This window comes from Haliaeetus leucocephalus, unplaced genomic scaffold, assembly GCF_000737465.1.
Source record: "Haliaeetus leucocephalus isolate CR32 unplaced genomic scaffold, Haliaeetus_leucocephalus-4.0 Scaffold848, whole genome shotgun sequence".
NCBI classification, from domain to species: Eukaryota; Metazoa; Chordata; class Aves; order Accipitriformes; family Accipitridae; genus Haliaeetus; species Haliaeetus leucocephalus.
Window position 1 is genome coordinate 8,797,652 of NW_010973284.1, and position 26,114 is coordinate 8,823,765.

Consider the following 26,114-nt stretch of genomic DNA (forward strand, 5'->3'; position numbering starts at 1 on the left):
CAAGCTTGACACCACCCCTCATCTCCTCTTCTGGGATTGCTCTGGTCAGGGTTGTCACCAAGGGCTGGTGGCCAGCCCAGCCACTGGTGTGCAGCAATTGAGTGACTCCCTGTCCTGGAATTAAAAGTCCCTTCCTTTGGAATAATTAATACTCTCACAAAGTTTCCCAAAATGATTCTGGAATGAAGTGTCCACAGAGGAGACTGATCTGGAATAGCAATTGCTGAATAATTTATTCTGCAATGAGCAGTTAATTTCCCTATATGGAGCAGCCCTAATAAACTCCAAAAATTAAGCTTTATTGGTTTGGGGGTGAGGGGGAAAGGAAACCACAAAGTTTTTGTGAGGCTACTGAAGTGAGCTAAGCTGTTTAAGTATAATATTTCTACAATATAATAAAAGTTTGGCTGTTCTCTCCTTAGTGAAATTCAATAGCAAAAAAAAAAAAGAGATGGTTTTATTACAAATGGGGGCTGTAAAAGTTGGCAGGAGAGGGGGATCGTCCTGGTCCTGCTACTGGGGTCGGTGCCCAACTCCTGAGTGGGGGATGGAGAGCAGAAACAGCAAAATGGTGTCATCTCAAAGATTTTTCCACTTTGGGGGAGCAGTTTCAATGCAGAGCGAGCCCTTTTCTGTGCTTAAAAGCGAGGTTTTCAGAAGGAAGTTAATTGACCTTTTCAGCAAATCTGTTACTGAGGCCATTACCACAAATGCTATTGAAACGCTTCGTAAATATAACATTCGTTTAACAACATTGCCAATAACTTAGAAAGTCAGACTTTATCCTCCCTTTAAAAAAAAGAAAGAGCTATTCTTAGTGGAAAAAAAGTCTTTTTTGGGAAGAATTTGGAGCAGATTTTCATACTGAATCTAGGCTGCCTCATTCCCTCAGAAGGCTTCTGAGGGCCAGGAAAATTATAACTAATAACTTCCCTATAAATTGTAGAGCTGCTATTTTAAGGTCTGGTGTCTCAGGGAGGATTGGGGTGGTGTCCTGCTTCCTTCCATGGCTGTGTGATGCCCTGGTTTGATTCTTTCTGGTCCTTGTCAAGCTCGCTGCTGGTCCTGCCCCATGCAAAACCTAAACGTGGGAAGGAAACAAGTCAAGAGGCTCTCAGGCTTGGTTTTGCTTTTGATTTTCCATATTGGTGGGTTGAGTTTGGGTTTTGGTTTGGAGATGGCCTGCTCTGGAGGCAGCTTTAAGTTGCAAAATATACATTGAATACAATTTATCTTTGTGTATTTGGAGACAAAATCCAAAGCTGCTCCCCAGCCTGAGGCTAAGACCTAGAAAAGCTGCCGATGCAGGAGGAAGGCTGTGTCTTGGAAAAGCAGATAAGTGAGGGGAGCAGACCCATAGAAAAGGATGTCCATGGCTCTGGAGCAACTTCTTCCCTGACCAGAGGGTACCCAGGGATGAGCCCTTAAGCCAGGAGCAATGGGTTAAGGGCTCTGGCACGGGAGATACTTTCCTTTTAGGGATTGGGATTATGTTTTTGTGGGGCTAAGAGTTATGCGAATTGCCACATGAAAAAGACAACGAAGGGAAGAGTGCTGCTCCGCTGGCTTTTGACTGCGGTGAAGATCAGTGATCCCATCGTGGTGATGCTTGCATGGAGGGATAAGAGGCATTTCCTAATTAAAACCCTTTTATGTACTAGAAGCCAGCGTCTCAGCTGTTGGAAATCTGGGTGGCTCCATTGAAGTCGGGAGATGACCCCAGCTCAGCCTTGCGTGTGAGTTTTGGCATCTCCCATCGATTTCCTTGAAGCAGCCAGGGTGGTGACAGCCCAGGGTTGGGTCTTCTCTGTGGCAGCCTCGACTGATGGGATGCACAAGCCTGGAAGCTCCAGCAAAAGTGAATTTCATCCCCATGGATATTTTCTTTCATGCTTGAAAACAACGCTGCATCTGTTGAGAAAACACCTGAGCTATAACAAGGAACCGCGTTGCTCCTTATTCAGATACAGCTGCTCATGAATGCAGAGAGAAGAGGGATGCTTTTGAGATGGTCACAGAGATGTGTTGCTTTTTCTCCCTTGATGCAGAGATGGTGTGTTCACCACTTCTACCAAAAAATGTACCGCACATCCTCATCTTTCTAATTTCTTAAAACCATGAGAAAGCTCTTTGTATTCAAGCTTACCATAAGATACACTATACCCGTAAAGAGCAGAGACTTGACAGCATTTTGCCACCAGTTATTACGTGGGCAGGACGTTAGCTGCAGTGAACTCATCCTCTCTTTAAGCTCTTTCTATTGCTTATGCTGCTGCAAAAAAACGGCATTCAGGTTGGTTTTGTGTTAGATCTGAACTGCTAGCAGAGGAATTCAGCTTGCAGGGCTGCACCTTAGCAGAGGAAATCAGTCTGAGCTTTAAAACTGGTTGTATTTTTTCCTTCTTCCCCCAAACCATATGTCTTTGGAGCAAGGGTTGTGTGTCTGGGTAGATTAAAAGCCCATTTGCTGGCAGGCAGCAGAATGATCTGGAAGGTGATGCCAGAAGGGGTGGTCTTGGCTTTGGGGCTGGCAATAAAGACCCCCCAAAAATGGGTCTTCGGGTTTGGATGGGCAACAAAGAGGACTCCAGGCTGGGGAGAAAATGGGGGAACAGCTTTGAATATTTCTGGGGAACGCCACAGATTGGGACCAGTCATCTGGAGCATGGCCTCGGTCCAGCCACCCCCTGAGCTGGGTAGGGGGAGGAAAAAACCCTCCATTTCAGACTTCTAGATAAACAAACACCAGAAATCTCGTAAGGGTAATAATGGAAATCACTGGGAAATTGAGTTAATACAAGGGCGTCTGTGTAAATGAATGCTTGGGACAGGGAAATGGCTTTGTCCTTTAACTCTAGTAATGCTGGAGCAGATGGGAAGCGCGGCGCACTTCACGCGTTAGCTGGCTCAGATAAAGAGCAAGGCAGAGGCCGGTCCTCTTGGCTGATTAGAGGTTAACAGGGATAGAAACCAGCGGATTGACTCTTCATTTGCAGGAGGTGGTGTGGGATCAGAGCAGATGGCAGAGAAAGCGTCCCTCCAGCTTACTCAGCTGCTCAGAGGAGCTTACAACTCCCTCCAGCACAAACAGCCCCACTTGCATCTCCTGTGTTCACAGCTGCAGCTCATGCTTCTTCCCTGGCCTACCTGGAGACACAGTATTTCTTCTAAACCTGTGGTAGTTGGTGTCTGAGGCCATAGGTGCGTGTGGGGATACTTGCAGGCATGGTGCATCCTCTCCAACTCGGCGCATCCCTTTGTTACAGCTCCTCCAGCATCAGCTCAGCTCCTTACCAGGGGTTTTTAATGGTCTTCGTTAGCTCTGGGAAGGCCAGAGGTGCTTTTCCAGGGTGGTAATGACCGGGCAAGGGCAGGAGCATAGTGGGGACCAGGGAGGGCTGCGACGGAAAAACATACAGCAGAAGAAGCATGGCTGTATTCTGCTGGGGTAGCATCCTCCCAGCCAGCCATCGCTTGCCTCCTTCATCCCTGCTAAGGTCTCGCTCAATGGCAACACCTTTGCCTGCGATCACAAAAAGAAATTGCTTTGGGGAGGAGGGAGGATGTAAACTCATACCAGCTCTGCTCATTGACTCGCTGGAAGCCTGGATTCCCTATTTTGCAAGGGAGAAATGGCAGTTGAATCAGCCTTACCCTCTTTCTTTTTGTCTGCCAGCACTCTGAAAAGGCACATTTTATCTGTGTGTGACAACACCTGCCTAGGGTGCCTCTCATTGAGCCACGCTGAATCAAAAGAGCAACAAGAAAAGTGGGTTTAATTGCACACATCTTCAGTGGAGTCTTTCTTGCACTGGCAGCACAAAAGGCCAGCCCTACGCTGGTTGAATGGAGCCCGGGAGGGCTGGGGCGCGCCGTACTCTCTGTTACTATCAGAGGCAGATGATTCACTTTGCTGGAGCATTGTCATGTGCAAATGAGTTCATGAGCCCATCTCCTTTCCAACTGCAAGGTCAGGGACTGAGCAATTGTCAGCATCAGCCGGCTGGAGGAATTGATCTAGAAGCTGGAAAGCTTTGGGAGATTTTACTAACCTCCGCTTCCCACCGCATGAGCACACCGACACCTTCCTCCCACGGGTGTTGCCTACATTACAAATATTGACTGATTTTAAGTTCAGGTTTAGAAAGCTGCTGTTTCAAGGCACGGAAATGTGACCGACAATGGCTTATAAATAACACTTGGTGCAGCAATTATTATTCATTGCTAGTTACGGCTTTCACACAGTGGAAAAACAAATGGTTTTTCCACTAGGAGCTGGAGCTGTAGTCCGTTTAATCACTAAAGAGCTTGGAATCACGTTAGTTTAAAATACCTTTCCGCTGTGGTTTGGAAATTTAAAAAAAATATTTGGGTCATGTTAACCTAGTGTATACGACTTGCACGGAGAACTTCAGTTTACCGCGTCTACATCTGCTGAGCCCCATAAATATCCATGTATTTGTTCCTGTTCGGTTCTGCAGAGCTCCTGCCTGCCTGAAGGCAGAGCTGCCCAAACACAGATTTAAAATGGGGTTAGTCTGACTAGACATGGGGTCCTGGTAGCCGAGCACCAGGCACAAGAGCAGTGAGGAGCCAAGCTGCTGTCTGCTGCCGCCACCCCCCTCTGGCTGGGATGCAAGGGGATGCGGCTGGTGCCTTCAGGAAGCTGCGTGGATGGACTTTCCATCACATTGCTCCTGACAGAGGCTGCCCAAAACATCAGCCTCAGTTACTAGGAAGTCACTTGAGCTTTTGATAGCCAGATGTGGGGGTGAGTTCTTCAAGTACAGGGTCCAGCTGCATCCCACCAGCAGTCCTTGCTTAGGGGTGGATGTGGTTGCACGTTTCCTTCTGCAGAGCTGTTCCTTGTCCCGCTTCAAGGTTTCCACAAAGACCGAGAAAAGCCTGCAGAGGAGGCAGAGGAACCACAGTGACATGAAGAAATGCTCCCCGCATTACCCATGCATTACTGGTCCCCTCTTCTTGTGCAGCAATGCCAGTACGAGCAACCTCAGGTGGTCTCTGCTGGCCCAGGGTTAGGTCCTAGAGATGGCTGCTCTTGCGTGAAGGCTTCCTTCCTGGCAGGATTGCGCTAACGCTTTATGAAAGGCAACCGAGTGCCGTGCTTGGGAAGAGCAAGCTAATTTTTCCAAATGGCACAACTTTGCGAATGACAACTGTGACTTCTGCCTGGGCTGCAGTGTGAAATCTGGGGGATGGCTGTGAGCAGCAACTGCCAGAGGGAGCAGAGCTGAGCTCTCAAGTTCCCGGCTAGTGTTGTAGCTGCGGAGTCCTCCTTTTCCTCCTCACGAGTGTTGGAGGGCTCTTGATGACACGGTTATGAGAATGGAAGGGGTTATGCCTGGGTTTTGCTTGTTTCTGGGGTTTAAATTTCCACCTGTGGTCTGCCCATCTCTGAACTTCAGGTATTTCATTGTAACCAGCTTGAACATTGGCTTTACCTTCAGTGGTTTGCTGGAGGACCCAAGACTAGGGTCTCCACAGCCGTCCTGCTGGTGGGTTACTGCAGGACGGGCTAGTAGTTTCTCCTGGCGGGTGGCTTGTGGACATCTGGGTTAAAAATGCCCAGCTGGAAGACTCTGGCTGCTCTTACAGAACTGAAAGAGTTTTCAATGCTCCTCTTGAGTAGGTTTAGAGATCAAAGAATTCTCTGTCTTAGTTAAAGATACTTCTGTTGAGGCCTTAATGGTCTTGTCTAAATAGTAAAGTCTCTTACACTGAATCTCCTGCTAAAGGCTTGATCATTCGTAGCTGTTTCAGAGCCAGGGATGTTTTGTGGATCTGTGCTTCTCCCAGCCTATGGAAAGGAAAGTGTTGCCCAGCTGATGAGTTTGGAAGTCCCATTGGTGTGGAGCTCATGAACTCCCAGAAGACATCTCTAGGGTCTGTTTTAATTTAAATCAGAGGTACAATGTCCTGTGGCACTAACGCAAGGTCCTTGCTCTGGTGTTTTGTCCCTATTTGATGGGTAAGTGGGATTAGGAAGGAGATGTGCTTATTGTGCCCTGTGTGCCTGTGAACATTTGTGGCACCTTTCTGTGCTCTTTCTGGGGCAGGTATGAACACTCAGCTCTTTTTGCAACCTGGATCAAAGAGACATGCACTGGGGACCATCTGTGATAAAAGTAGGGGAGGCTGTTAAGGGGCAGGGAGGAGGCAATGTCATTCTTGGGACAAAGCTAGGCTCTGATGGGGTGTAATGAGTCTGTAGTTACAAAGATGGTATTTAATTATTTCTTTTCCATGGTTTTCAAGCCCTGGCACTGTCACTTTGCTGGCAGCAAATCAAACAGCAAGTTAGCTTATGTTAAGGAACAGAAGATGAAGTCCTAGATAAGCACTCGGCTGTAGGAATGTCTTAACTTGAAACATGCAGGGGGTACATGATGGAGAGCATATTTTTGCTCTCAGCGCTATCCAGACCCCATGTCTGCGGCCAGGGCTGTGTTTCTCTCTGCTGGAGTGCCGGTATCACCTGCCCGAGTGCTTCTAGGATGCGAGATGAACAGAGCGGATGGTACAGTGACAGCTGTCCTTCTCCAGGGTGACCTGTAGCCTCTTGGTGACTGTAGCATCAGGGTTTTGTGTGGACCAGGAGTGAGTGCTTTGATGGATGTTGGAGTAACCACACCATAACCTACCTTTTAACTACCACTCTTTTCTGGGACAGTGATACCCATCATTGCTGAGCTGGCGTGCTCAGTATCCATGGGTGCTGGGGTGCAGACCTGGCCAGAGAACAGGGTGCAGCATGGTAGCTGCAGGCTGACCTCCTGTTAATATAAGTATTCCCAAATAATGCCTCTGTTCCTGCCAGCTCCTCTCTTTCCCCCTCTCACCATGTTTAATTTCTGACTAAGCCTTTGATAAATGTTTTGTATAGAGTTCCTAGTTTATCTTAATTAGACCTGCTGCCACCACAGCTAAAATCTAAACCAACACTTGACTTAGGGCTCGAGTGCCAGATGAACTTGGCAGCTGCCAACGAGCTGAATGGTCCTGTCTGATGTGCAGACCCCAGCTACAAGAGTAGCTCTCACAGCGGATGGAGGAAGCATAGCTTTTAGGATGCCTGAGAGCCACCTGGGAAGAATCTGAACAAATTTCCTCTGTCGGGGGGCCAGATTCAGACCATGGTTGATGTATTTTCAGACTCACACCTGTCTGAAACAGGTCGTTTGGTTAAATGAGTTCCTTCAGCCTTACACCAGTTAGCCCGAAGTGGGGTCTGGCCCATGATCTTGCTAGAGTAAGCATTTCAAGGCAGTGTTTATAGCTAGTAATTTGTCTTAGAGGGTTTTATATATATGTGCATATGTGCCTATGGGCGTACATAGGCGTATATACATACATTCTTGCTCAGGAACGTGGTTTCCAATCCTTTTAACTTGTTCAAAAAGTAAACTAGGGAGAAACTGGCAGTGAGTCGGAGCTGCCTGCCAAGCATCGCAGACCAGAGAAGTGGTAAAACATAAACACTTTGGAGTTTATCCTCAGGATTTATATAGTTTGGCTGCCGGGGGATGGACTCATGGTGGGAGGGGGGGTGGGTGGGAGTGTGCTCGTCAGCCCCCTGGCCACGCTGCTCCTGTGGTGCGGAGCCCAGCATCTCCACTGCCGTGCTTCCACTCCCGGCAGTGTGTGAGTGAGAGGGTAGTGTGGGGTTGTCCGTCCCTCCCTCCCTTCCTGCTCCGCTGGCCACGTGGGGTGGGTTTCAGGCGATGGCAGCAGAACAGGTCTGCTTTCCCCCTCCCCTGCACTAAAGTAAAAACAGACCTCCTTGACGCTTAATCAGATTTGAATGTGGTTTTTGGCGTGGCTTTAAAGAGACTGGCAGTGAATAGCTGGTTTTGATGCCATTTATTAAAAACCTCTGGTAGAATTTGTCTCGGAAAGGCTTTGTGAGAGCTGGCAAACGCACAAGGGTTTGATGCAGTTAATGTATTTTAATCTTCACCCCCCCACTCCTTCTCCTTTTCTGTCGCTAATTGTAGGGCTCTCAGCTGTCTGCTGCCTTCTCTGGGGGACGGCAGGCTCCACAGGGACCTCTGTACAAACACGGGCTTAATAAGGTTGCAGTGACATGGAGAAAAGTGAGCATCCTCTTTGGGGAGGAGGGCTGGGACAGGTGGAGTGGGGTGCCAGGTCCTGGGTACCACACCAGGCTCTGGCACGGGGGCACTGGTTGCCCCCAGCCATGTTAATTAACTTCCTAGTGCAGCCTCATTCTCCTCAGATGAATGGGGGAAACAAAGATGTCCCTTTTCCAGGTGGCTGGGCAAATGCAAAGTGCTGGTGTTGGACCTCCTGGGAAGGGCTCCCTGGGCTTTCAGGTTGAGGTTGATGGGCATCCAGTCTTTTCTCACTGACTTTATCTATTGCTTGCTTGGTGCATCCACCTTCCTTGGACCCAGAGGACCTTCTGAGCCTGTTTCTCTCTCTTCAACTGTGTTTGGGACTTGTTGCGGCTTTTTTTCATGGTTTGTGCCTGAAGGCGCTGCACCCCCTCATAGCATGGCAGGGGCAGTCGGGAGCACCATAACGCTTGCGTGAGCGATTTGAGCTGTCCCTGCAGCCTGATGCATGGATCACACCAACAAGAGGCTGGCTCCTTGGCAGCTGTATTTCAGGGAAAGCTCAAGAGCTTGCAGGGGAGCAGCAAATACTGTGGAGATCAAGGAACAAACAGTTTCTCCCCAGCCCCCAGTTCGGTCTGTGCATTGCTCCTGTCCTTGCTCCTTGTTCCTGCTGCGTGATAGAGCTCAGAGCTGTGGCCGTGCCCTGGTGCACTCTACCTCGTTGAGGGACTGCAGTTAGAGTTGCATTGCATTTGATTTGTGGGGGTTTTTTTTGTCTGCCTCATCAAAGAAAAGAAAACCTGGCCTTTTTCTGCCAGCCCTCACTCACATGAGTTGCAAATCCAGTGAGAGGGAGGCGTGGATGAAGATGACTCCCAGGAGAGAAACAGTCTGAGAGACTCTTAAACAAATGGGAACTGAGCAGCTTTGCTCTTCCCCTGAGGGTTTGGCTGTTAAATAAACTCGCCGATGAGTCTGACTGCATGTGTGTGTTGGTGCAGAAGTGTGTTCGTATGCAGGCTGGGTGTTGCTGGGTGTAAGCCACTAGGATGGCATGCGTTGGGTGGTGTGCTCCTTGACATAGCAATGCAAGAGCAGCCTTGGTTGGCCTTGTTCTCTTTCCAGAGTTTACATGGGTGGTCATGGTCAGACGGAAGCTAACATGGCCTTTCCCTCTTCTCCTTTCCCTCTTCAGGGTTCCACCTCAGTGGGACGGTAACGGAGCCGGCGACTGCAACAGAACCAGAGATGACCTACAAGGTGGCCATCAGCTTTGACCGCTGCAAAATCACCTCCGTGACATGCGGCTGCGGGAACAAGGACATTTTTTACTGCGCCCACGTCGTGGCGCTTTCACTGTACAGGATCCGCAAGCCAGACCAGGTCAAACTCCGTCTTCCCATCTCAGAGACCCTTTTCCAGATGAACAGGGACCAGCTCCAGAAGTTTGTTCAGTATTTGATCACGGCACACCACACCGAGGTGCTGCCCACCGCCCAGAAGTTGGCTGATGAGATCCTGTCATCCAACTCTGAGATCAACCAAGTGCATGGTAATTCCTCCCTCCTCCCTGGGTGGCTTGGCACTGATTCATTCTGCATTTGCACCTGGGGTGGTGGTTTCACACTGACGGTGGTGACCTTCATTTTGCCACATTTGTCTGTTGCTGTACAGAGAGAGGTGGCAGTGTCAAAGTGACACTAATGTATGGGTGTTGGAACTACATCGGTGTTGGCCATGCATCCTGGTTCTGCCCTCTGTTCTTCTTTATGTGTTTATCTGTCAAACACTGGCTTCAACAGGCAAGAAAAGGCAGAGCAGACAGGCTGGCGGTGCACAAGGCACAGCTCAGAGTAGGATGGAGAAGCCAAGGGTGGAGGAAGGGAGCACGTTTAGTCCCCAACACAGAAGGATGTGGTGCTGGGACCCTGAGGAATGGGAGGTGCAGTGGGACATGGCTCCTCCAGCATGCAGGGACATGGTGTTAGCCCAGCCCTGCACGTTGCTAAGTCAGATGCGGCTGAGCTGACGGGAGATAAAGCTTTAATCTCCATGGGCGTTAATTTGCCCATAATAAATGAGCGCTGCTGTCCTGACCTACTGTACAAAGGCAGCAGAGATGTGTCCTGGGGCTTTGTGTTTGGAAGATGCTTTTGACTTCGTCCCCTGGAAAGCACTGGCTGGGGAGTGGTGCCCATCCTAGCCCCGCTCCAGTTGCCCGCTGGTCCAGGAAGTGGCCCAGGCTCCCTGGGGAGTTGCCCTGAGGTTCCCTTCATCAGCCCAAGTCGGGCACTCCCGCTGTGTCTTTCCAGGGAGCCCAGGAGCTGAGGTTGCGCAGGGTCTGCAACAATGAGCTGCTCCCCACCGCGCCTGTCCCACCAGCTGTAGCGCGGAGATAGTAAACACTTATCTGCCACGGAAGGGCGTTGTGGGGATTAACACATGCCTGTTAAGTGCTCCGAAGATGAAAAGCCCCATATGCAGCCTAAAATAGGATCTGAACTGGTTGAATCCATGTGTAGAGGTGAGGCCAGGGGTCCACCTCCAGCATAGCAATGATGGCAGTTCTGATCTTAGATATTTTCCCCTCCCTCTATCTGGTCATTCCTGCTCCTACCTTGGGAGAGGCTTTTGTCTACTCCGCTGGGCCACATCTGTTGCATGTGTGGTTATGCTCTAAATCACTGGCTTTTGGGGGGGTTTCCCTCATTTTTTGGCATTAAAAAGAATGAGGAGCTGTGGTACTGCAAGAATATGGTGAGGTCCGTTCCCTCCCTGAGCTGATCCGCTGAAGCTGAGGGTTGGGCAAGATCCCTTCTTGGCCATTGTTTGAGGCTGCTTTCTCCTAAGCAGATTGAAGAAAAGCTTTTAAGGCTCTGAATATTTATTGCTCTAGAGTCAGCGAAAGGCTGGTGATGAGAGTCTTACAAAGATACAGATGTTGGCTCCAGTTCAATATATGCCTCTTGTTTTTACAAGTGGTTTTAAAAAAACAAAGTAAAAATTCTCTGTCCCTTCAGACTCGTGCAAATTCACACACTCCAGCGTGTGATTTTTGAACCGACAGAGACACATTGACTTAGCCAGCAGAAGGTGGCACCTATCTGATATCTATGTGGCTGCCTAGCCGGGGTCACAAGTGAGTAAATGCCTCTGCAAGCAGGAGAACAGACTTGTCTCATCCTGGGGGAGGATGCAGATCAGCCTTAGGATGATGGGAACATCTGAAGATTGTCCAAGATGATCTAAAACTCAGAGATGTTGCACCCTGTGAAAAGGAAGGCTCAAAAACCCTCACATTTAAGTTCAGAGTGATGTTGCTCAGGGCTTCGGCTCTCGATCCTGGACAGTGTCATAGGCTTTGCTCTCCTTGTCCTGCCAGTGAAGCACAGCTGCAGTGCAACTACATCGCAGAGCTACTTGAGCAATGAGCCCAGGATGAGGAAGGGCTGCAGGCGCATGTGGCTGTATATGAGAGCGCAATTTTGGGGCCTCCAGTTGAAGGGGATCCAAATTTTTCCCCCATCTTGCCCTTCCCAGCTGGGGTTTGTGAATTCATAGAGGGTCACTGATCCTGCAATTTGAAATTCTTCAAGGTATGCTTTAATAGAGCTTCATGGGCTTCTGTGCGCATTTCTTGGCTGTGTCTAGTTCAAACCCTTGGGGTTACACCTTCGTTCACCTTGGGGTTGAGGCCAAAGTAGCTTTTGAGAGGCCAACCTCTGCAACCCAAACAGTAACCCAGTGTGTGCATTGGACACCTGAGGTTATTACACCTTGGAGCAAGAACAGCCTCTCCAGAAATCCTGTCTTTGTTCCCCCCCATTTCCTCTGAGGAGAGGTCTGTTGAGCTTCAGATCAGCATTGGGTCTTCCCCACCTGCCTCTGGTCACCCAAAGAGCTGCTCCTTCCATGTTGATGGTGAGCACATGGGATGGAGGAGCTGATTCCGCACCTTGGGAGCGCTCTGCTCCGGGCTGGCTGGGGAATGCTCCTTGTGCAAGGGGATCTTCAGGTTTTGTAAAATAAGGCTTTCAGGGCTGCTTCTTCTCCCCCCTGCAGAGCCTGAACAGCAAAGAAAATTACAGGCCATTGTCTGGTGCGCTCATCTCAGGGAGTCAGAGCTTTGTTCCTTGCTGGAGTCTGTAGCTGCAGGCTATGCACCGCATACCGATCTTCCCGGCTGCCTTCCTAGAAGGAAATGCAAACTATCCAGTAATGACAGAGTCTCGGAGTGCAGCCAAGGTGCTCACGTGTTCTCGAAGGATTCAGTCCGAGCAGAGAGCCTAGGTGTGCCTGCCGCTCTGCTCCCCACCTGACCTCTGCCTGCTTAAGTGGGTCACGTTTCTCCTCTCGCAGCTGGCCGCAACAGGCAGCGGGCTCACAGCGAGAGCATCTCACGTGTCTGATGCCTCCACGCTCGGCGTCTGAAGCGGCAGCTGGAGTGAGGAGACCGGGGTGGGTTTCAGTGCTGCTGCGTCCCCTCCTTGAGTATGTTCCTGCTTGGGGACAAAGTCAGCGGCATGACTGTCCGGCACAGAGCAAGGCTGCGAGGTTGTCATTGTGCCAGCAAATGTGACTCGCAGCTGCTTGACCTTTCTTGGTGGGGTGGCTGCTGGGGGCAGCCAAGACCTGCAGCTAGAGAGCTTGGATCCAACAGCCAGGCCTCCGACAGAGTGAGGAGCATCTGGTGGTGGCCACCTTGGTACCCTGCTCCCTCCGCTTTTCCGTGAGCATCAGCCCAGGGCTCGCATTGGTTTGCAGTGGGGCCAGCCTGGCTCAGGGGAAATGCAGGCTGAAAAAGAAGTGGCTCAGGGCCAGCAGCCATGGTGGGACGTGCTGGGGATAGGTGCAGCTTTGCCATTGGGGGGATCCATGCTCTACCACCACGAAACACGGGAAGAATGTATCTTTCTGAGGTGCGAATGAGGAACAGAGAGGGATTTCTTTGGTGCAGTAAAGTATCGCAGGGAGGGCCAGGAGGTATCGGAGAGGACAAGGCTGTGAAAAAGAGCTGAAATGGGAATTGTAGGCAGAGAGGGAGATTTTGGGGGCAAAAGCAAGCAATGTGGAGGAGGGGGAACTCAGAAGCACCAATGAGTCCCGACAGCAGTGCTGGGTTTCCTGCTCTCACAGCGTGGATCCAACATCCAGCAGCAGCGAGTGTGCAGGGTCTGAGCAAGCCATCCAGCAAACTTGGGAGGTGGCATTTGTCTCTTCTTGTGTTTTGGTTCATGCTTGTAGGGAATTATTTGAATTTATTTTAGGAGGAAGACAGGATCAATGCGGGGTGTACAGAAGGAAAGCTGCTGTCTCAGATACATCCTTAGAGCCCTGATTGGGATGTCTGGGCTTTGGAGGCAAACGGATTCTTCCTGAGGGCAAAAGCAGTCTGTGGCCAAGGAAGGAGAGGAGGCTGGTGGAAACCACTGCAGGACCAGAGACGGTGGTCATTAAAATCTTTAATTAGAAACTTAAAGACAGGAGAGGCAGCTCTGAGGACTGACAGTGCCTGTGGGCCCAGAAGATTTGGGGCTTAGAGGTATCCTTCGTGCATCATCAGTGAAGTCTCACCCTTCCTTGAGTAAGGAGCAGGAGGTTTTGGCAGGCCCAGTGTTTTGCAGCGTGGTAACTCGCCCTGCCTGAGCGGCGCTTGGGCATGGCAGGGAAAGCTGCTGCCCTCAGCCCAGGAGACATGGTTGGGGCAGTCTGTCTGCCCCACGGAAATGCCAGTGGGTGACACAGTGTCTGTGGCGCTCAGCTGATGCCATCAAAAGGCTTGGGATGCTCTTCTCAGCCAGAAGTGGGAATAGCCACAAAACCTCTGCTGTCTCGCAGTGCAGGGGCAGCTCCCTCTGAGGACAAGCCAGCGGAGAGTTAACGTGAATCACCAAGGGGCCTCTGTGGTCCTCCAGGATCTCAGGAGCTTCCTTGGAGGAGAGGACCTTCAGAAAACTCTTAGTGGGAATGGTCCCTCAGGCTTTGGCATGGGAAAACCAGATCTGCTTATGCAAAAGCCATAAGGAGCCCTCTGCCTCATCTTTTCACTTTTGTCCCAGATGTATTCTTGACTACCTTGAGCCCTTCCTTCAGCTTCTGGGCTAATACTGTCCTTCATCCGTTGGCCTATCTTGCTTCTTGTGCACAGCGAGTTGGCTGCCAGGTTGGCCGTGTAGAAAGTCCCTGCCTGCGTGTCCTGTCACACTGAGCCAGGGCTAATGTTTGAGGAGTCCTCAGGCAGTCTTTAACTTTGAGGTCATCCCATGACAGCATCTGGAGGGCAGCACCACTAAATCTATTTGAAATTCTGCCTTCCCGCTGGGGAGGAGGAGAAGTCAGGTCTCCAGGGGATTCATGTTCCTGGTTGCTGAGCTGATGTGAATTTCAGGGAGAAAAACCACACCTGAGTGCTGGAGAGAAAGTCTCTGCTGGCAGCAATTCCCCCTTGTCTCGCAGAGTTGCTGGGGTTGCTGAATGACCCCAGAGCACATGTGTGGCACTTGACAAGCAGCTTCCAAAGACAGCTGGACCAGAGAGCTCCCAGCCACCATGCTGGGAGTCAGTCTGGTTTCACTTGCCCCATCACTGTCAGATGGGTGTGAATCTTCAGGCTGCCCTGGAGGCTCCATCCAACCTTCCTCCCCATGAAAACAAACCAGGAGCCTTGGCGGAGCTTGACTCCTGGCTTTGCTGCTATTTTTAATCCCTTGTTAGAGTTCATTTCCTTTCTGGTGCCTGGTTATTTTCTTTCCGAGGTTTTCTGCTATTTATTTATTTGTGCGTGTTCTCCCCACCCCCGCCTTGAGCTGTTCCTTCATGTCTGTTTTCTCTCTGGATGCTGGAGAGGCAGCCTGGAGGCATTCAGCAACGCCACCACGTGCAGTCATGAGATGGCCCTTGTGAACCACCGCCACGACGGCCAGCCCTGCTCTGGGCGGCTGCGGCTCGGCCGGCTGGCAGAGCCCTCCCTGGCACCGCTGACCCTGGGGCCAGCATGGCCAGACCCTGAGCCACCAGTGCATGCTGGGCACAGTTGGCTGAGACAGCCACGAGGGAGATGCCAGGGTGGCCACCTGCATCCCTTGGTTGCTTTTGCCATCAGTTTATCAGCTCCAGGCACTGGTTAAAAATAATAATTATCCCTTTTTCTTTGTGTCGCCGCTCCTGCTCCGGGTGAGACACTCTGGGAGTGCTTCCTACGCCACCCAGCTGATGTATCTCCCCTTCTTGGATTCAGGAGCTTGGGTTTGGGATGCACCAATGCATTCGCATGAGCCACGAGGTCCCACCACCTCCTCAGCCCTGGAAATCTGCTGCTTTCCAGTCCAGGAGCGCCTTTCATTTTCTTCGTGTTGGGCAGCTAATTTCTGAGCAAGGCGTTGAATTTTCCATGCCTGGCTTCACTCTAATTTGTAGATTTTTCCAGTCCTTACTTCTCAGTCTTTGTATCCGCCTGGAGAAGCCTTGCTTGGCTGTCAAACAGTTAAACCCCAAGCCCACAGCGAGGGGGGGGTCTTGCTTGGAGTGTGATGGATTGCATTTTTATCTCTGTTTCTACAGCCAGTGTAAACGGGCTGGTGAAACACTCTTTCCACTCAAGATGTGCAATGGTGTTTCCTTAAATCTGAATCTGGCAGGACCAAAATCCAGCACATCTGAAACAGGGCTCTTTGGAGCAGGAATGCTGCTATATGAGAAATGTGTTACGCAGGCGCCGGGCTGTTTTACATGCCGTTCCCTGCTCCTTTGGAGCCGAGACATGGAATCGCTCATCGGCTGCGTCACGGCATGTCGCTGCTGAAGCCCCCACGGTGTGAACGTTGGCAAGGGGAAGTGGGCAAATCCTGCCATTAATATTTAAACCCAGCACAAATCCTGTTGTTTGCTCTTAAATGTTTATCCATCTCCCCAGCGTAATTGGGCAGCCTGTTATCTGCCGGGTTGCATTGCACGTGTGGGAATCTGCTATTACAACCCCCTCTCTGAATCTTTTATAGGAGAGCAAAATACATTTACAAGCAAATTTGAGTTTTATTTGGAGGCGCGGGAGGCGCGTTACTAATTTGGCTGTGGCCCGAACCCCAACGTGTGAAGTGCTCAATGTGTTGCGTGGGAGGAGGAGGTTTTATTTAGCTGCGTGCTTCTTTCCTTGCTGCTTGGGCTTTCCATCACTAACGCTATGTGTGAGCAGCGAGCGCTGAGGGTAGCCCTGGGAACCCCAGAAAAATGCAGCCATTTTTTGCATCTTGCTAATTCCTCCACCTTTATCTGTCACAGCAGCCTCTGTGAGGGACCAAGGATGAGCTGAGCTTAGGCACGGTGGGTCACCCCAGGCATCCATGCCCTCCTGGTCCCTGTAGATGCAGCCAGGTGACCCTATAGAGGCAGCTGAGATGACCCGGCTGGTCTGGATAGCTGCAGCTGGGAGCAGCTGGTGGGATGGTGGGGAGGAGGATATTAAGAGTGTGATCGTCTGGGATACCTCAGCGATGGGGCCGGATAAGCGCTCATGGTAGACAGATTAGTCATTGGTTCCTGATAGGGGATAATCGCTGGCTTGTCTACTCTTTATCTGTGAGATAAGGACTGGGTTGGGGGAGGGAGGGAAAAGGCATGGAAAAGCTGAGATGGCCAGGATGGACTATCCCTGGCGTGGTGGTCCCTCGTGGCTTACAGCAGGGCTGGGCCACCAACAGCGGGGAAGCAGGATCAGGGCACGCGTGGGGCTGTAGGTGAAAGCCCTCATGCTCATCCAGGGGCCATGATTTCCTTTCTGCTGCTTCAGCTCCCATCCCAATTATGTGGTTGTGTCGACTATAAATTATTTTGCAGAGGGGGCAGCAGCGTCCTGTCCCTTCAGCATGGTGCAGGCTGCACCTAGAGCTTGCTGGAACCTCTCTTGGGTAGCCACTCTTAGCAGAAATTAAAGGAATTTTGTAAAGGACTTTAAATACAAATAGCTGTATCTTACCGGGTCAGGAGTGTTCTCAGCCTTTGCCAGAGGAGGAGAACCCCTCAGGTTGATGTCCTCTCGCTTACAAGCCAAAAAGAGACAGTTGCACTGCTGAGCAGTCATCCTGGAGCTCGATTTTCATGAATTGCACTTGAGCTCCTGGTTCAGCAATGTGCAGAGCAGCAGGTGTGTAGAATCCTGAGCTGTCTCCGCATGAAAGCGATGTCTGCTCCCCAACCAGATCCCAGTTGGGTGGGGAAGACATCATTAAGATTTCATTGGGAATGTGTTGGCTACAGCATCCTTTGGCTGTCCGTGCAGCACCTGGCTCTTCCAGTGCTGACCCCCTTCCTCACTCAAGAGGGAGACGAGATGGGAGAAACAGAGCAAAGTGGAGTGGAGCATCCTCCAGCCACGCTGGTCTCTCCCTGAGGGTTTTCCCTGAGGAGTTTCTGCAGAGCAGGACTCAAAAGCAGGGAGCTGAAAAACTGAGTTTCTGTTCCCTTATGCGCTCCTGGCTGCTTGCTGGAGCCGTGCTGCTGCCTGCCCCGCGAGCCTGGGAAGCCAGGGCATGGCTGGGTGGTGGGGCAGCGCTCCAGCGGGGGGGAAATGGGAATTGAAAGGGGCAAGGCAAGGGGAGGTGGATCTAAGTTGCTGTTTAAAGCACTTGTGGGGGGTTTTTTTCTTGTTGTCTGGAAGATGATATACAGCCTGTGAACACACATGTGTGCCTGGCAAAGGCCCTGCTCTGGTCACAGTTTGCTCTTTGAAGGATTATTGATCCTTTGCTCTTTCCAGCGGAGAGTCTCTCCCAGGCATGTACACTGATGCAGAGGGGCTCGTCCCCCATCCTAAAGCAAATGAGGGGCAGGACCAGGTGTTTAACTTGGGGCTCTGGAGCCCCCAAGCAGTGGTACCTTTGTTAGACTGCTCCTAATGTGTGGAAGGGCTTGCAGGAACTGGAGCTTACTGATGCTTAAACAAACTGGTGAGGTGGAGCAGGAGGAGGAGCACCCCGGGCGATCCCTGGAGCCAGGGAGCGCTCTGGGCTCTGTAGCTGCACTGCCTGCACCCCCGGGGCTTTGAAGGAAGGCAGGTCCCTGCTCTTCCTCAGCCTCACTTCACCTGGGGTGCAGAGGGAGAGGGGCTAGGCATTAGTCCTGTGGTCAGGATCCCTCCTAACGGCTGCTGCCACCACCATGGAAGGAGAGCATAATGCTGCCAGCTGGGGCTCATTGCCTGGGAACCTGGTTGGTTTTCCCTTGCCTGAGCTGATAAAATAGGGGTGGGTCCACATAAAATAGAAGTAGGTCCACTTCTTGCTGGTGGGACTGCTGACCCTGCTGCTATAAACACAGTTGTCTCTTTTCTCCTCCCTCCCCGTCCCCCCAGGCGCTCCTGACCCCACTGCTGGGGCCAGCATCGACGACGAGAACTGCTGGCACTTGGATGAGGAACAGGTCCGAGAGCAGGTGAAGCTGTTCCTATCTCAGGGAGGGTACTACGGCTCGGGGAAGCAGCTCAACTCCATGTTTGCCAAGGTGAGGAGGAGCCAGCTGCTCTCTCCCCTCTCCGCTCGGCGTGTCACGTAGCCGACAGCTCGCTGGCTGCCCTGGCAGGGTGCCCGTCACAGCTGGGAATCTCTGCTCCAGTGCCTTCTTGCCCGGTCGCAGAGCAGGCGGTTGTAATCCAGGCTCTGGGTCAGGCCTGGGTTGTCTCACCCGCTCTCCTGGCAGGTCCCTTCCTCCCACGTGATGGGCTTGCCGTGATCCCTGCACAAGGGAGGGCTTTTCCCCATCTCCCTGTCAGCATGGTGGGGGGAAGGCCAACCCTGCAGAGCCTACCGAGACCATGGAGAGGTGGCACCAGCCTACAGGCTCTTTCTTTGCAGAAGGGCCTTGTTTTCATGTTCTTGATTGCTTGGTCTTCTTCACAACCTATGCTGTGACTGCTAATCAGTTGGACTCCAACCAGCCATGTCACAGCCATTGCATGAGTGTCGTAATGTACGACTATATATTATACATACATATTATATATGTATACATTTACAGTCTGGACCGCCAGACTGAGGGAGCTGTGGTTTGCCAGCAAGGTGACCGTGTCTTAAACACCTCTGAAGGACCATGGTTTGTCTCACCAAAGACCTTCTCTCTGTCCCTTCCAGGTCCGGGAGATGCTGCGCATGAGGGACTCCAACGGGGCCAGGATGCTGACGTTGATAACGGAGCAGTTCATGGCTGATCCTCGGCTCTCCCTCTGGAGGCAGCAGGGGACAGGCATAACGGAGAAGTGCCGGCAGCTCTGGGATGAGCTGGGTAAGGGTCACCACCTTGCAGAGAGCAGCAGCAGAGTTGCCTGGGCTGCCGGGCCAGCAGACATTGTCACAGAGGCCTTTAGGGCTCTTTTTTGGGGTCAGAGGCCCTGAGAGATGCCAGGAGCTTACTCTATCCCCTGCTGGGGAAATCCTGGTGGGACAGCTGGACCAGGCCCAAACTGCACAGTTCAACACCTTAAACAAGCCCCTCTCCTGGAAAGGGGTCAAGGATGATGGTTGTGCAGAGTGTGGCTGGTCCCATATTTGCAGCAGCCTGGTGTTTGGTGCGCTGCCCCGAAGACTTTGTGAGGGAGGACACAAGGGCTGGTGAACCCCAGGGGCTGGACGTGGCCTGGACATGGAAGTGCTGTTCCTGGAGGAACTGTGATCTAGAGGGGGAAAGGCAGGTTCTCGGGTCTCATCCTGTCTAACAGATTTTTGCCTGCCCTGGTGCACGTTTCCAGGGTGAGGGGGGCAGGATGGCCAGTATAGAGCCTGGCTTTAAGGGAAATGCAGTTCTGAGTAATTCTAGCTAAGCACCTTAGACACCGGCTCAGCTGGCTGACACCGTAATATCATTAGAATAAAACATTTAGATGACGTGGGCCCAGGGAGGTTGATTGTGTGGTGGAGTTAACCCAGCAGTTCTGGGCTCTCCTGGACATCTGGGATCTTAGGTGAATAGTTTGACTTGTGACATAGTTTTATGAGTGAGTTTGAGCTTCTCTGCAGCCTGCTGGTAGGAGTTGCTCTGTAAGGGCAAGGGCTCATGGGCTGGGACCAAAAGGATGTTGTAGACCTGGAAGAAGGGTGAGGGTGGTCCAGGGTCTGGAGCACCTGAAACCGCAGCTGGGATCATAGACCCTCCTACCAAGTGCCCCAAAAATGCAAACATAGCTTTGAGGCCGGAGAGCTGGCCAAACTGCTCAGACGAGGGCCAGGCAGGGGTAGGATGTCTTGCTTCTGTGTGAAGTTCCCTGAATGGAAATAACCACGCCAGCTCTGGAGAGCTCATCTGTGCTTGCTTGCCAAGAAGATATTTCCAGGATTTTGGGATGCTGCAGCTAGATGATTGGATATGCAAGGATCCTAGAGAGGTGGCCAAATCCACCAAGCCAGAATTTCTGCATGGAAGAAGGCAAACACATCAGCAAAACGTGGATGGGTGGGTGTCTGGGCAGGCCTGGACACAGGAAGCAGTTTGCCCAGAATTACAGTTATTTGGCCAGATTTCAAACCCGCTATCCAAGCCAAGAGCCCTCCCTCCCTTCCTGCACACACGAGGGGGGAGTGGTTGGGTTTCAGTCCTGGCTTAGCCATGCAAGGACCAGGTTGGTGCACATAGTTTTGGTTGGCAGAGTGGGAGGAGGCGACAGCACGTCCCCATCAGCAGATGGCAAGGTGGGTAGGGAACATCAGGGCCCTACGAAGGCTGGATCAGTGTGACAGCAGGTGAAGCGTGGTGCCAGCCAACACACGTCAGAGCGAGCGGCTCACGTGGCATAGGCATGTCACGCAGGAGGGTCTGGGCATTTCCATGCTGAAGAGAAGCCCCTGCGGATGACATGGTGATAGTCCAAGAAGTGGCTCCAGGGCAGGATGGGCATGGACTATACTCAAAGCAGGGATTATTCCCTTCACCTTACAGGAGCCTTTTGGATTTGGCCTTGGGCAGCGTTTGCTGTAGGAACAGAGCATCCCTCTGAAGTAAGGGTGGAGGCACAGAGGGACAAGAGCTGCACCAAGTTGGTGGTGTTCACCAGTAATGAACATCAGCAATGTGGAGAGATGTCCCAAACCATCACTGGGCAGGTAATGGTAGCTGGGGCGTGTGGGGCGGTGAAGGCACATTGTCCAACTGCCTGTGGGTTGCAGATGCCAAAGCTGCCTGGCATTACCACTGCTGCCAAAGGGAGGGATGAGGGGCCTGTTGCCAGCTGCTGCGGGAAGCCCCAGCATAGACCGTGTTCCCCTGACACGTGGAAGAGAAAAATGGGCCTCACGGAAATTATTTTGGGCATGAGTTTAATAATTAATCATCGATTTTAGCAAAGACTGCATCACAGACTTGCGTGGGATTGGAAGAAGATCAGTCTTAAAGAAGATTGTGGATTTATGCTGGGGAAAATGTAAAGGATTTTGCAGGATTTCAGAGTTTAAAAAAAAAAAATTAAAATAAAAAGGGCATCATTTGCTTGCGCATGTGCTGCCAACTGAACATCTATTGCCCCGTCTGCTGGGGAGCCAAAGGAAAGACCTGCTGGATGGAGAGCTCTGCAGCGTGGGAGTATTTGCCCTGGCGCATTAGTACTTACGATTAAAGCCTAATTACAAAAAATAGACGAAAAACCAGCTGAAGTGCAGCCTGACCTTAATCTGCCTGGAGACGGGTTTATTTATCTCGGCCACTTGTTTACAGTGGGGAATTTCAGCAGATTAAGCCGGGGAGCGACCCTGTGGGAAATGGGAGAATTTGTTTGATGGTTTGGAAACTTGGGCACGGGATCGGAGCGCGTGTCCTCTCTGGGGCCAGCAGCCGGGACCGCTGGGCTGGGAAGGCTCCGACCCCCCCGTCCCCTTCCCTGCACCCAGCCCTGTCATCAAAAAGCATTTTTGTTTAGAGGCTTAGCTTAATCGTGATCTGCCGCTTTGTTCCCCACTTAACCTCCTGCTATCAGAAAGTTCAGATGAAGGTTTCTGCAGCACGTGAACAGACACAGATTCTGACCCGGTGTGGCGTTTTGGCTCAGCACAGGACTAACTTGTGCTGTCAGCTGATGTCACTTGACCATAGGGCTCAGAAAACCCCTCTTTTCCATCTCCCAGATAACTACTGCGGCCAAAACAGATGCAAATCCCTCTTCCCTTGTCCTCACCTCCCCACCACATCTTCCCTTCTGCAGGAGAGCCCAGGGACACAGCATTTTGGCAGGCAAAGGATGCCTCAGAGGGCTCCCAAAAATAGGTTGCAAAGTCATGAGGCTTCTGAGGATCGCATCTTAGCCGAGCTGTGGGAGCCAAAAATCCAGCGGGCGCATCCCATTCCTGGGGGCAGTGGAGTGGGGGCACCAAGCTTTGTTACCACCGGTTAGCTGAGCCACTCTGCTCGCTGTTGGAGGTGTGAGCCAAAATTGCTGCAGGCCGCTTTTTGCCTCAGGAGCCCTGGAGCGGGTGAAGAGGGGCAGTGACAACAGGCAGGAGCGCTGGTGGGAAGGGGGTGCCCGAAACCAGTCAGAGTCCTGGGATGCCCAGCACCAGGAGCTGAGCGCAGGATTTAGCTTGTGGCCGCCTGAAGAGGTGGGGAGTTTGATGCTCTTGGGGTGGCAGTGGGCAGGCGCCCACTGCTCAGCTGAGGGGCAGTAACCAGAGCCTTAAGGAAGATGCATTTTCTGGAACAGAGACCTGATTTTTTTCAAAGACACTGTGTCCGTGCAGCCCCTGTGGAGCCTGCAGGAGCCTGGGAGTGAGTGACATAGACCTGCTCTGGGAGGGATGGGCCCTGAAAGCCCCTCAAGAGATAGCTCTTCTCTTGCACATGCATTAATCACTAATGTTGCAGCTCAAAAGTCTTATTCCCCCTGTTCATCAGAAAGGAGTGAGGTTTTGATGGGGTTTCCTGGGATCAGTGGAGCCAAGAGGTGGATGGACCTGGACCAGGCGAGGGCTGCTTTGAATATTTGCTGATATTCAGTGCCTGCAGTTGCTTTTCCCATGCCCATTCCTGGATGCGATGCTGCTGCCACCATCTGTGTTGTGACGCTGTGACGTCTCTCCTGCTGAGCCAAGCCGCTCTGAGGAGCTGGATGTGCACAGCCTCCATGCCTTATTAATGATTTGAACCGAACAAGTCCCCAAGTTCCAACTGGCAGAGGACGGGTCCCGGGAGATGCACCCCAAAACCACTACCAAGGTTCAGCTATAACCCAGAGGAGCGGGGAGACGCCAGAGTGGAGCTGGAGTCAGGACATTGCTGCTTAGCCTGGTTTTGCCTTGCACTGCCTGGAAAAGGGACTGGCTGCCTGTCTCGGAGTCACAGCCTCACTTGGGGCTGTTTGGCTCAATGGTGTGGCTGTGCAGCTGGGGAGCTGCTACATGAAACACAGCGAGTGAGGGAGGTGGTTTGGGCACGTGGAGGAATCCCCTTGCCATGTAGCAGAGCCATATTGGGTGATGTTGTCCTGCCGCTGCCTGTCACTTAGGGATAGGAACTTTGGCTCTGGGAGTGATGGAGAGGTGGGGGAGAGCAGCTAGCTGGGCAGGGAGAAGGAAGGTGCTCCAGGTTTCTGCTGGGCCCATGGAAGAGAAGCAGGGTAGGGTGTTTCTGTGAGAGGCTGAGCTGTCCCGTTTGCATGGCAGGATCCAACACGGGCAGAGAGAGGAGCAGCACAGGCTGTTCAGCCTGGGGGAATCCCCAAGGACACTGCAGCTGTGTCAGTATGCAGCCATCTCACCCCATGGGGCAGGCACAAGGAAGGGGACATGCTGTATCGTGTCAGCCTTGCAGGGAAATTTGGGCAGAAATGCAATTAGCTAAAGGAGAATTCACCATTTTGCACTTATCTGGGTTGCTGCAGCCCTTTTCAGAGCAGTGGGTGACCCAGGAGAATCAGCAAGGCTCAGCTAGCAGCACCAGTGTCAGCCCTGTCTTATGAAAGTATGAGTTGGATCTTAATGACGACAGATGTCCTTGGGCCTGGGTTTGCCTCTCACACAGCAGACAGCATCATCAGGTCTGTGAGGTCCCATGGTTGACCCAGAGGGTGTCAGCATGGGCATCCTACTGATGGGCACCTCTGCTTGCGAGACCCGGAGGGTTTACCCCTTGGAGGGCTCTTGCCTGTGAGACATCAAGCCAAGCTCCAGGTTTCTCTGCTGGTTCCTCTGCAGGCTGGGGGCTACTGGGGATTAAAAAAGAAAAAGAAAAAAAAAAAGGGGGAAGAAAATACACCAAATCTCCTTTTTAAATAGTTGAATGCAAATGGCTTGAAGAACAATGGCAGATGAAATAGCATTCGAAGCGGGCTTTAAAGCACTTGGAACGTGGGTAGGATCAAAATCAGGTTAGTCTTTAGAGATACAGACGCTGCAGCTTGCCAGGGTGTTTTTAAGCATGCTTTGATGTGTAGTTCAAACACTAGATTTGTCCTGGCAGACAGAAGCACTCACAAATTCATACACAACCGCTCTCTCCTTCCCTCCTCCCCACTGTCCCCATCTCATGAGATTATAATTTAGCTTCATTACAGAGGAGTTTTACTTTTATTTAAAAGCTGTCTAAATCCCCCTCCTGGGTCCGTGCATTATGCTGAATTGAGTTTATGAACGCTGATGAAACCTTGCAGGCTCCAACGACGAGTGTAGCAGCAGAAGAGCTTTGCCCTGCGGGTATGGTGGTGGCACCTCCTTGATTTCTTGGCTTTGTTTAGGGGCACTGTGGGTGTGTGTGGTTTTAAACCCGCACTGCAAGCTGGAAGAGAAATCCTGCTGGCTCCGGCAGCTGCGCAAGTGGGGCGAGATGGACGTCTGTCCCCTGGAAGATGGCAATTACGGTAATGAGCTTCCCAACATCACCAATGCGCTTACACAGAGCTCCAGTCACAGCCAAGGTGAGTCCGGGCAAGGAGTGGAAATCCAGCCGCTGGCCACAGGGGTTGGGTCCGGGTCAAAACTCACCCCAAAGTTGAGAGATCTCAATTCACCTGCTGGTGATGTCTCTGGGAGTCACAGGAATACAAAACATTTCTCTTTGCAGCCTCTGATTTTAGATACACTTGGAAACGTTTGGCTCTTTGCTACATCTTGGGTGAAGTGACCTGTATTTTGAACATCAAATTAGAGGCCATTTTAAAGCAATTTGGCCTTGGGGAAGTTTGGACCCCTATGGTCTGTGCAAGTTTGGGTATGGAGTTTTACAGAAAACCAGCGCTGCTTGAATCAGAGCAGAGCTGAGCTCAGAAGCTCTGGCTGTAATGTGAGAGTGAGGAGTTGGAGATGATGCAGAGCTCCTTTCCCAGCCCTTGAGCCTTGCTTACGGGCTTTGATTCAGGTGGTAGATAAGTCATTAGCCAGGAATGTTAAATGCAGTTCAAGTGCAGAGCACAAATGGAGCAATATAGTTATGGCATTGTTCCTTCGTGCTAAAATATTTTCTCAACCCCTGACAAAGCATTTGATCCCTTTAAATTTAAGCACTTTTCCCCTTTCTTTTTGCCTGAAGTATAGAATCATAGAATCATTTAGGTTGGAAAAGACCTTCAAGATCATCGAGTCCAACCATCAACCCTGCCAACTAAACCATGTCCTGAAGTACCCCATCTACTCGCTTTTTGAATACCTCCAGGGATGGTGACTCAACCACTTCCCTGGGCAGCCTATTCCAATGTCTGACAAACCTCTCAGTAAAAAAATTTTTCCTAATGTCTAACCTAAATCTCCCTTGCCTCAACTTGATGCCATTTCCTCTTGTTCTATCTCCAGCCACCTGGCAGAAGAGACCAGCACCCACCTCACTACAACCCCCCTTCACGTAGTTGTAGAGAGCGATAAGGTCTCCCCTCAGCCTCCTTTTCTCCCGACTAAACAGCCCCAGTTCCCTCACCTTTTCCTCATAAGACTTGTGCTCCAGGCCCCTCACCAGCTTGGTTGCCCTTCTCTGGACACGCTCCAGCACCTCAGTGTCTTTCCTGTAGCGAGGGGCCCAAAACTGAACACAGGACTCGAGGTGCGGCCTCACCAGTGCTGAGTA

The 26,114-nt window shown here is 51.5% G+C and overlaps 1 protein-coding gene across 1 annotated transcript in view; it reads left to right on the top strand.

Annotated features, from left to right (window-relative positions):
- The window catches only part of ZSWIM5 (zinc finger, SWIM-type containing 5), a 112,455-nt gene that overhangs the window by 70,819 nt on the left and 15,522 nt on the right, over positions 1-26,114 (top strand). Inside the window, exons 2-5 of the mRNA XM_010582720.1 lie at positions 9,295-9,651; positions 18,445-18,593; positions 19,220-19,370; positions 24,796-24,975. Coding sequence (XP_010581022.1) covers positions 9,295-9,651; positions 18,445-18,593; positions 19,220-19,370; positions 24,796-24,975 — 837 coding nt within the window. The remainder of the gene's footprint in view (positions 1-9,294; positions 9,652-18,444; positions 18,594-19,219; positions 19,371-24,795; positions 24,976-26,114) is intronic.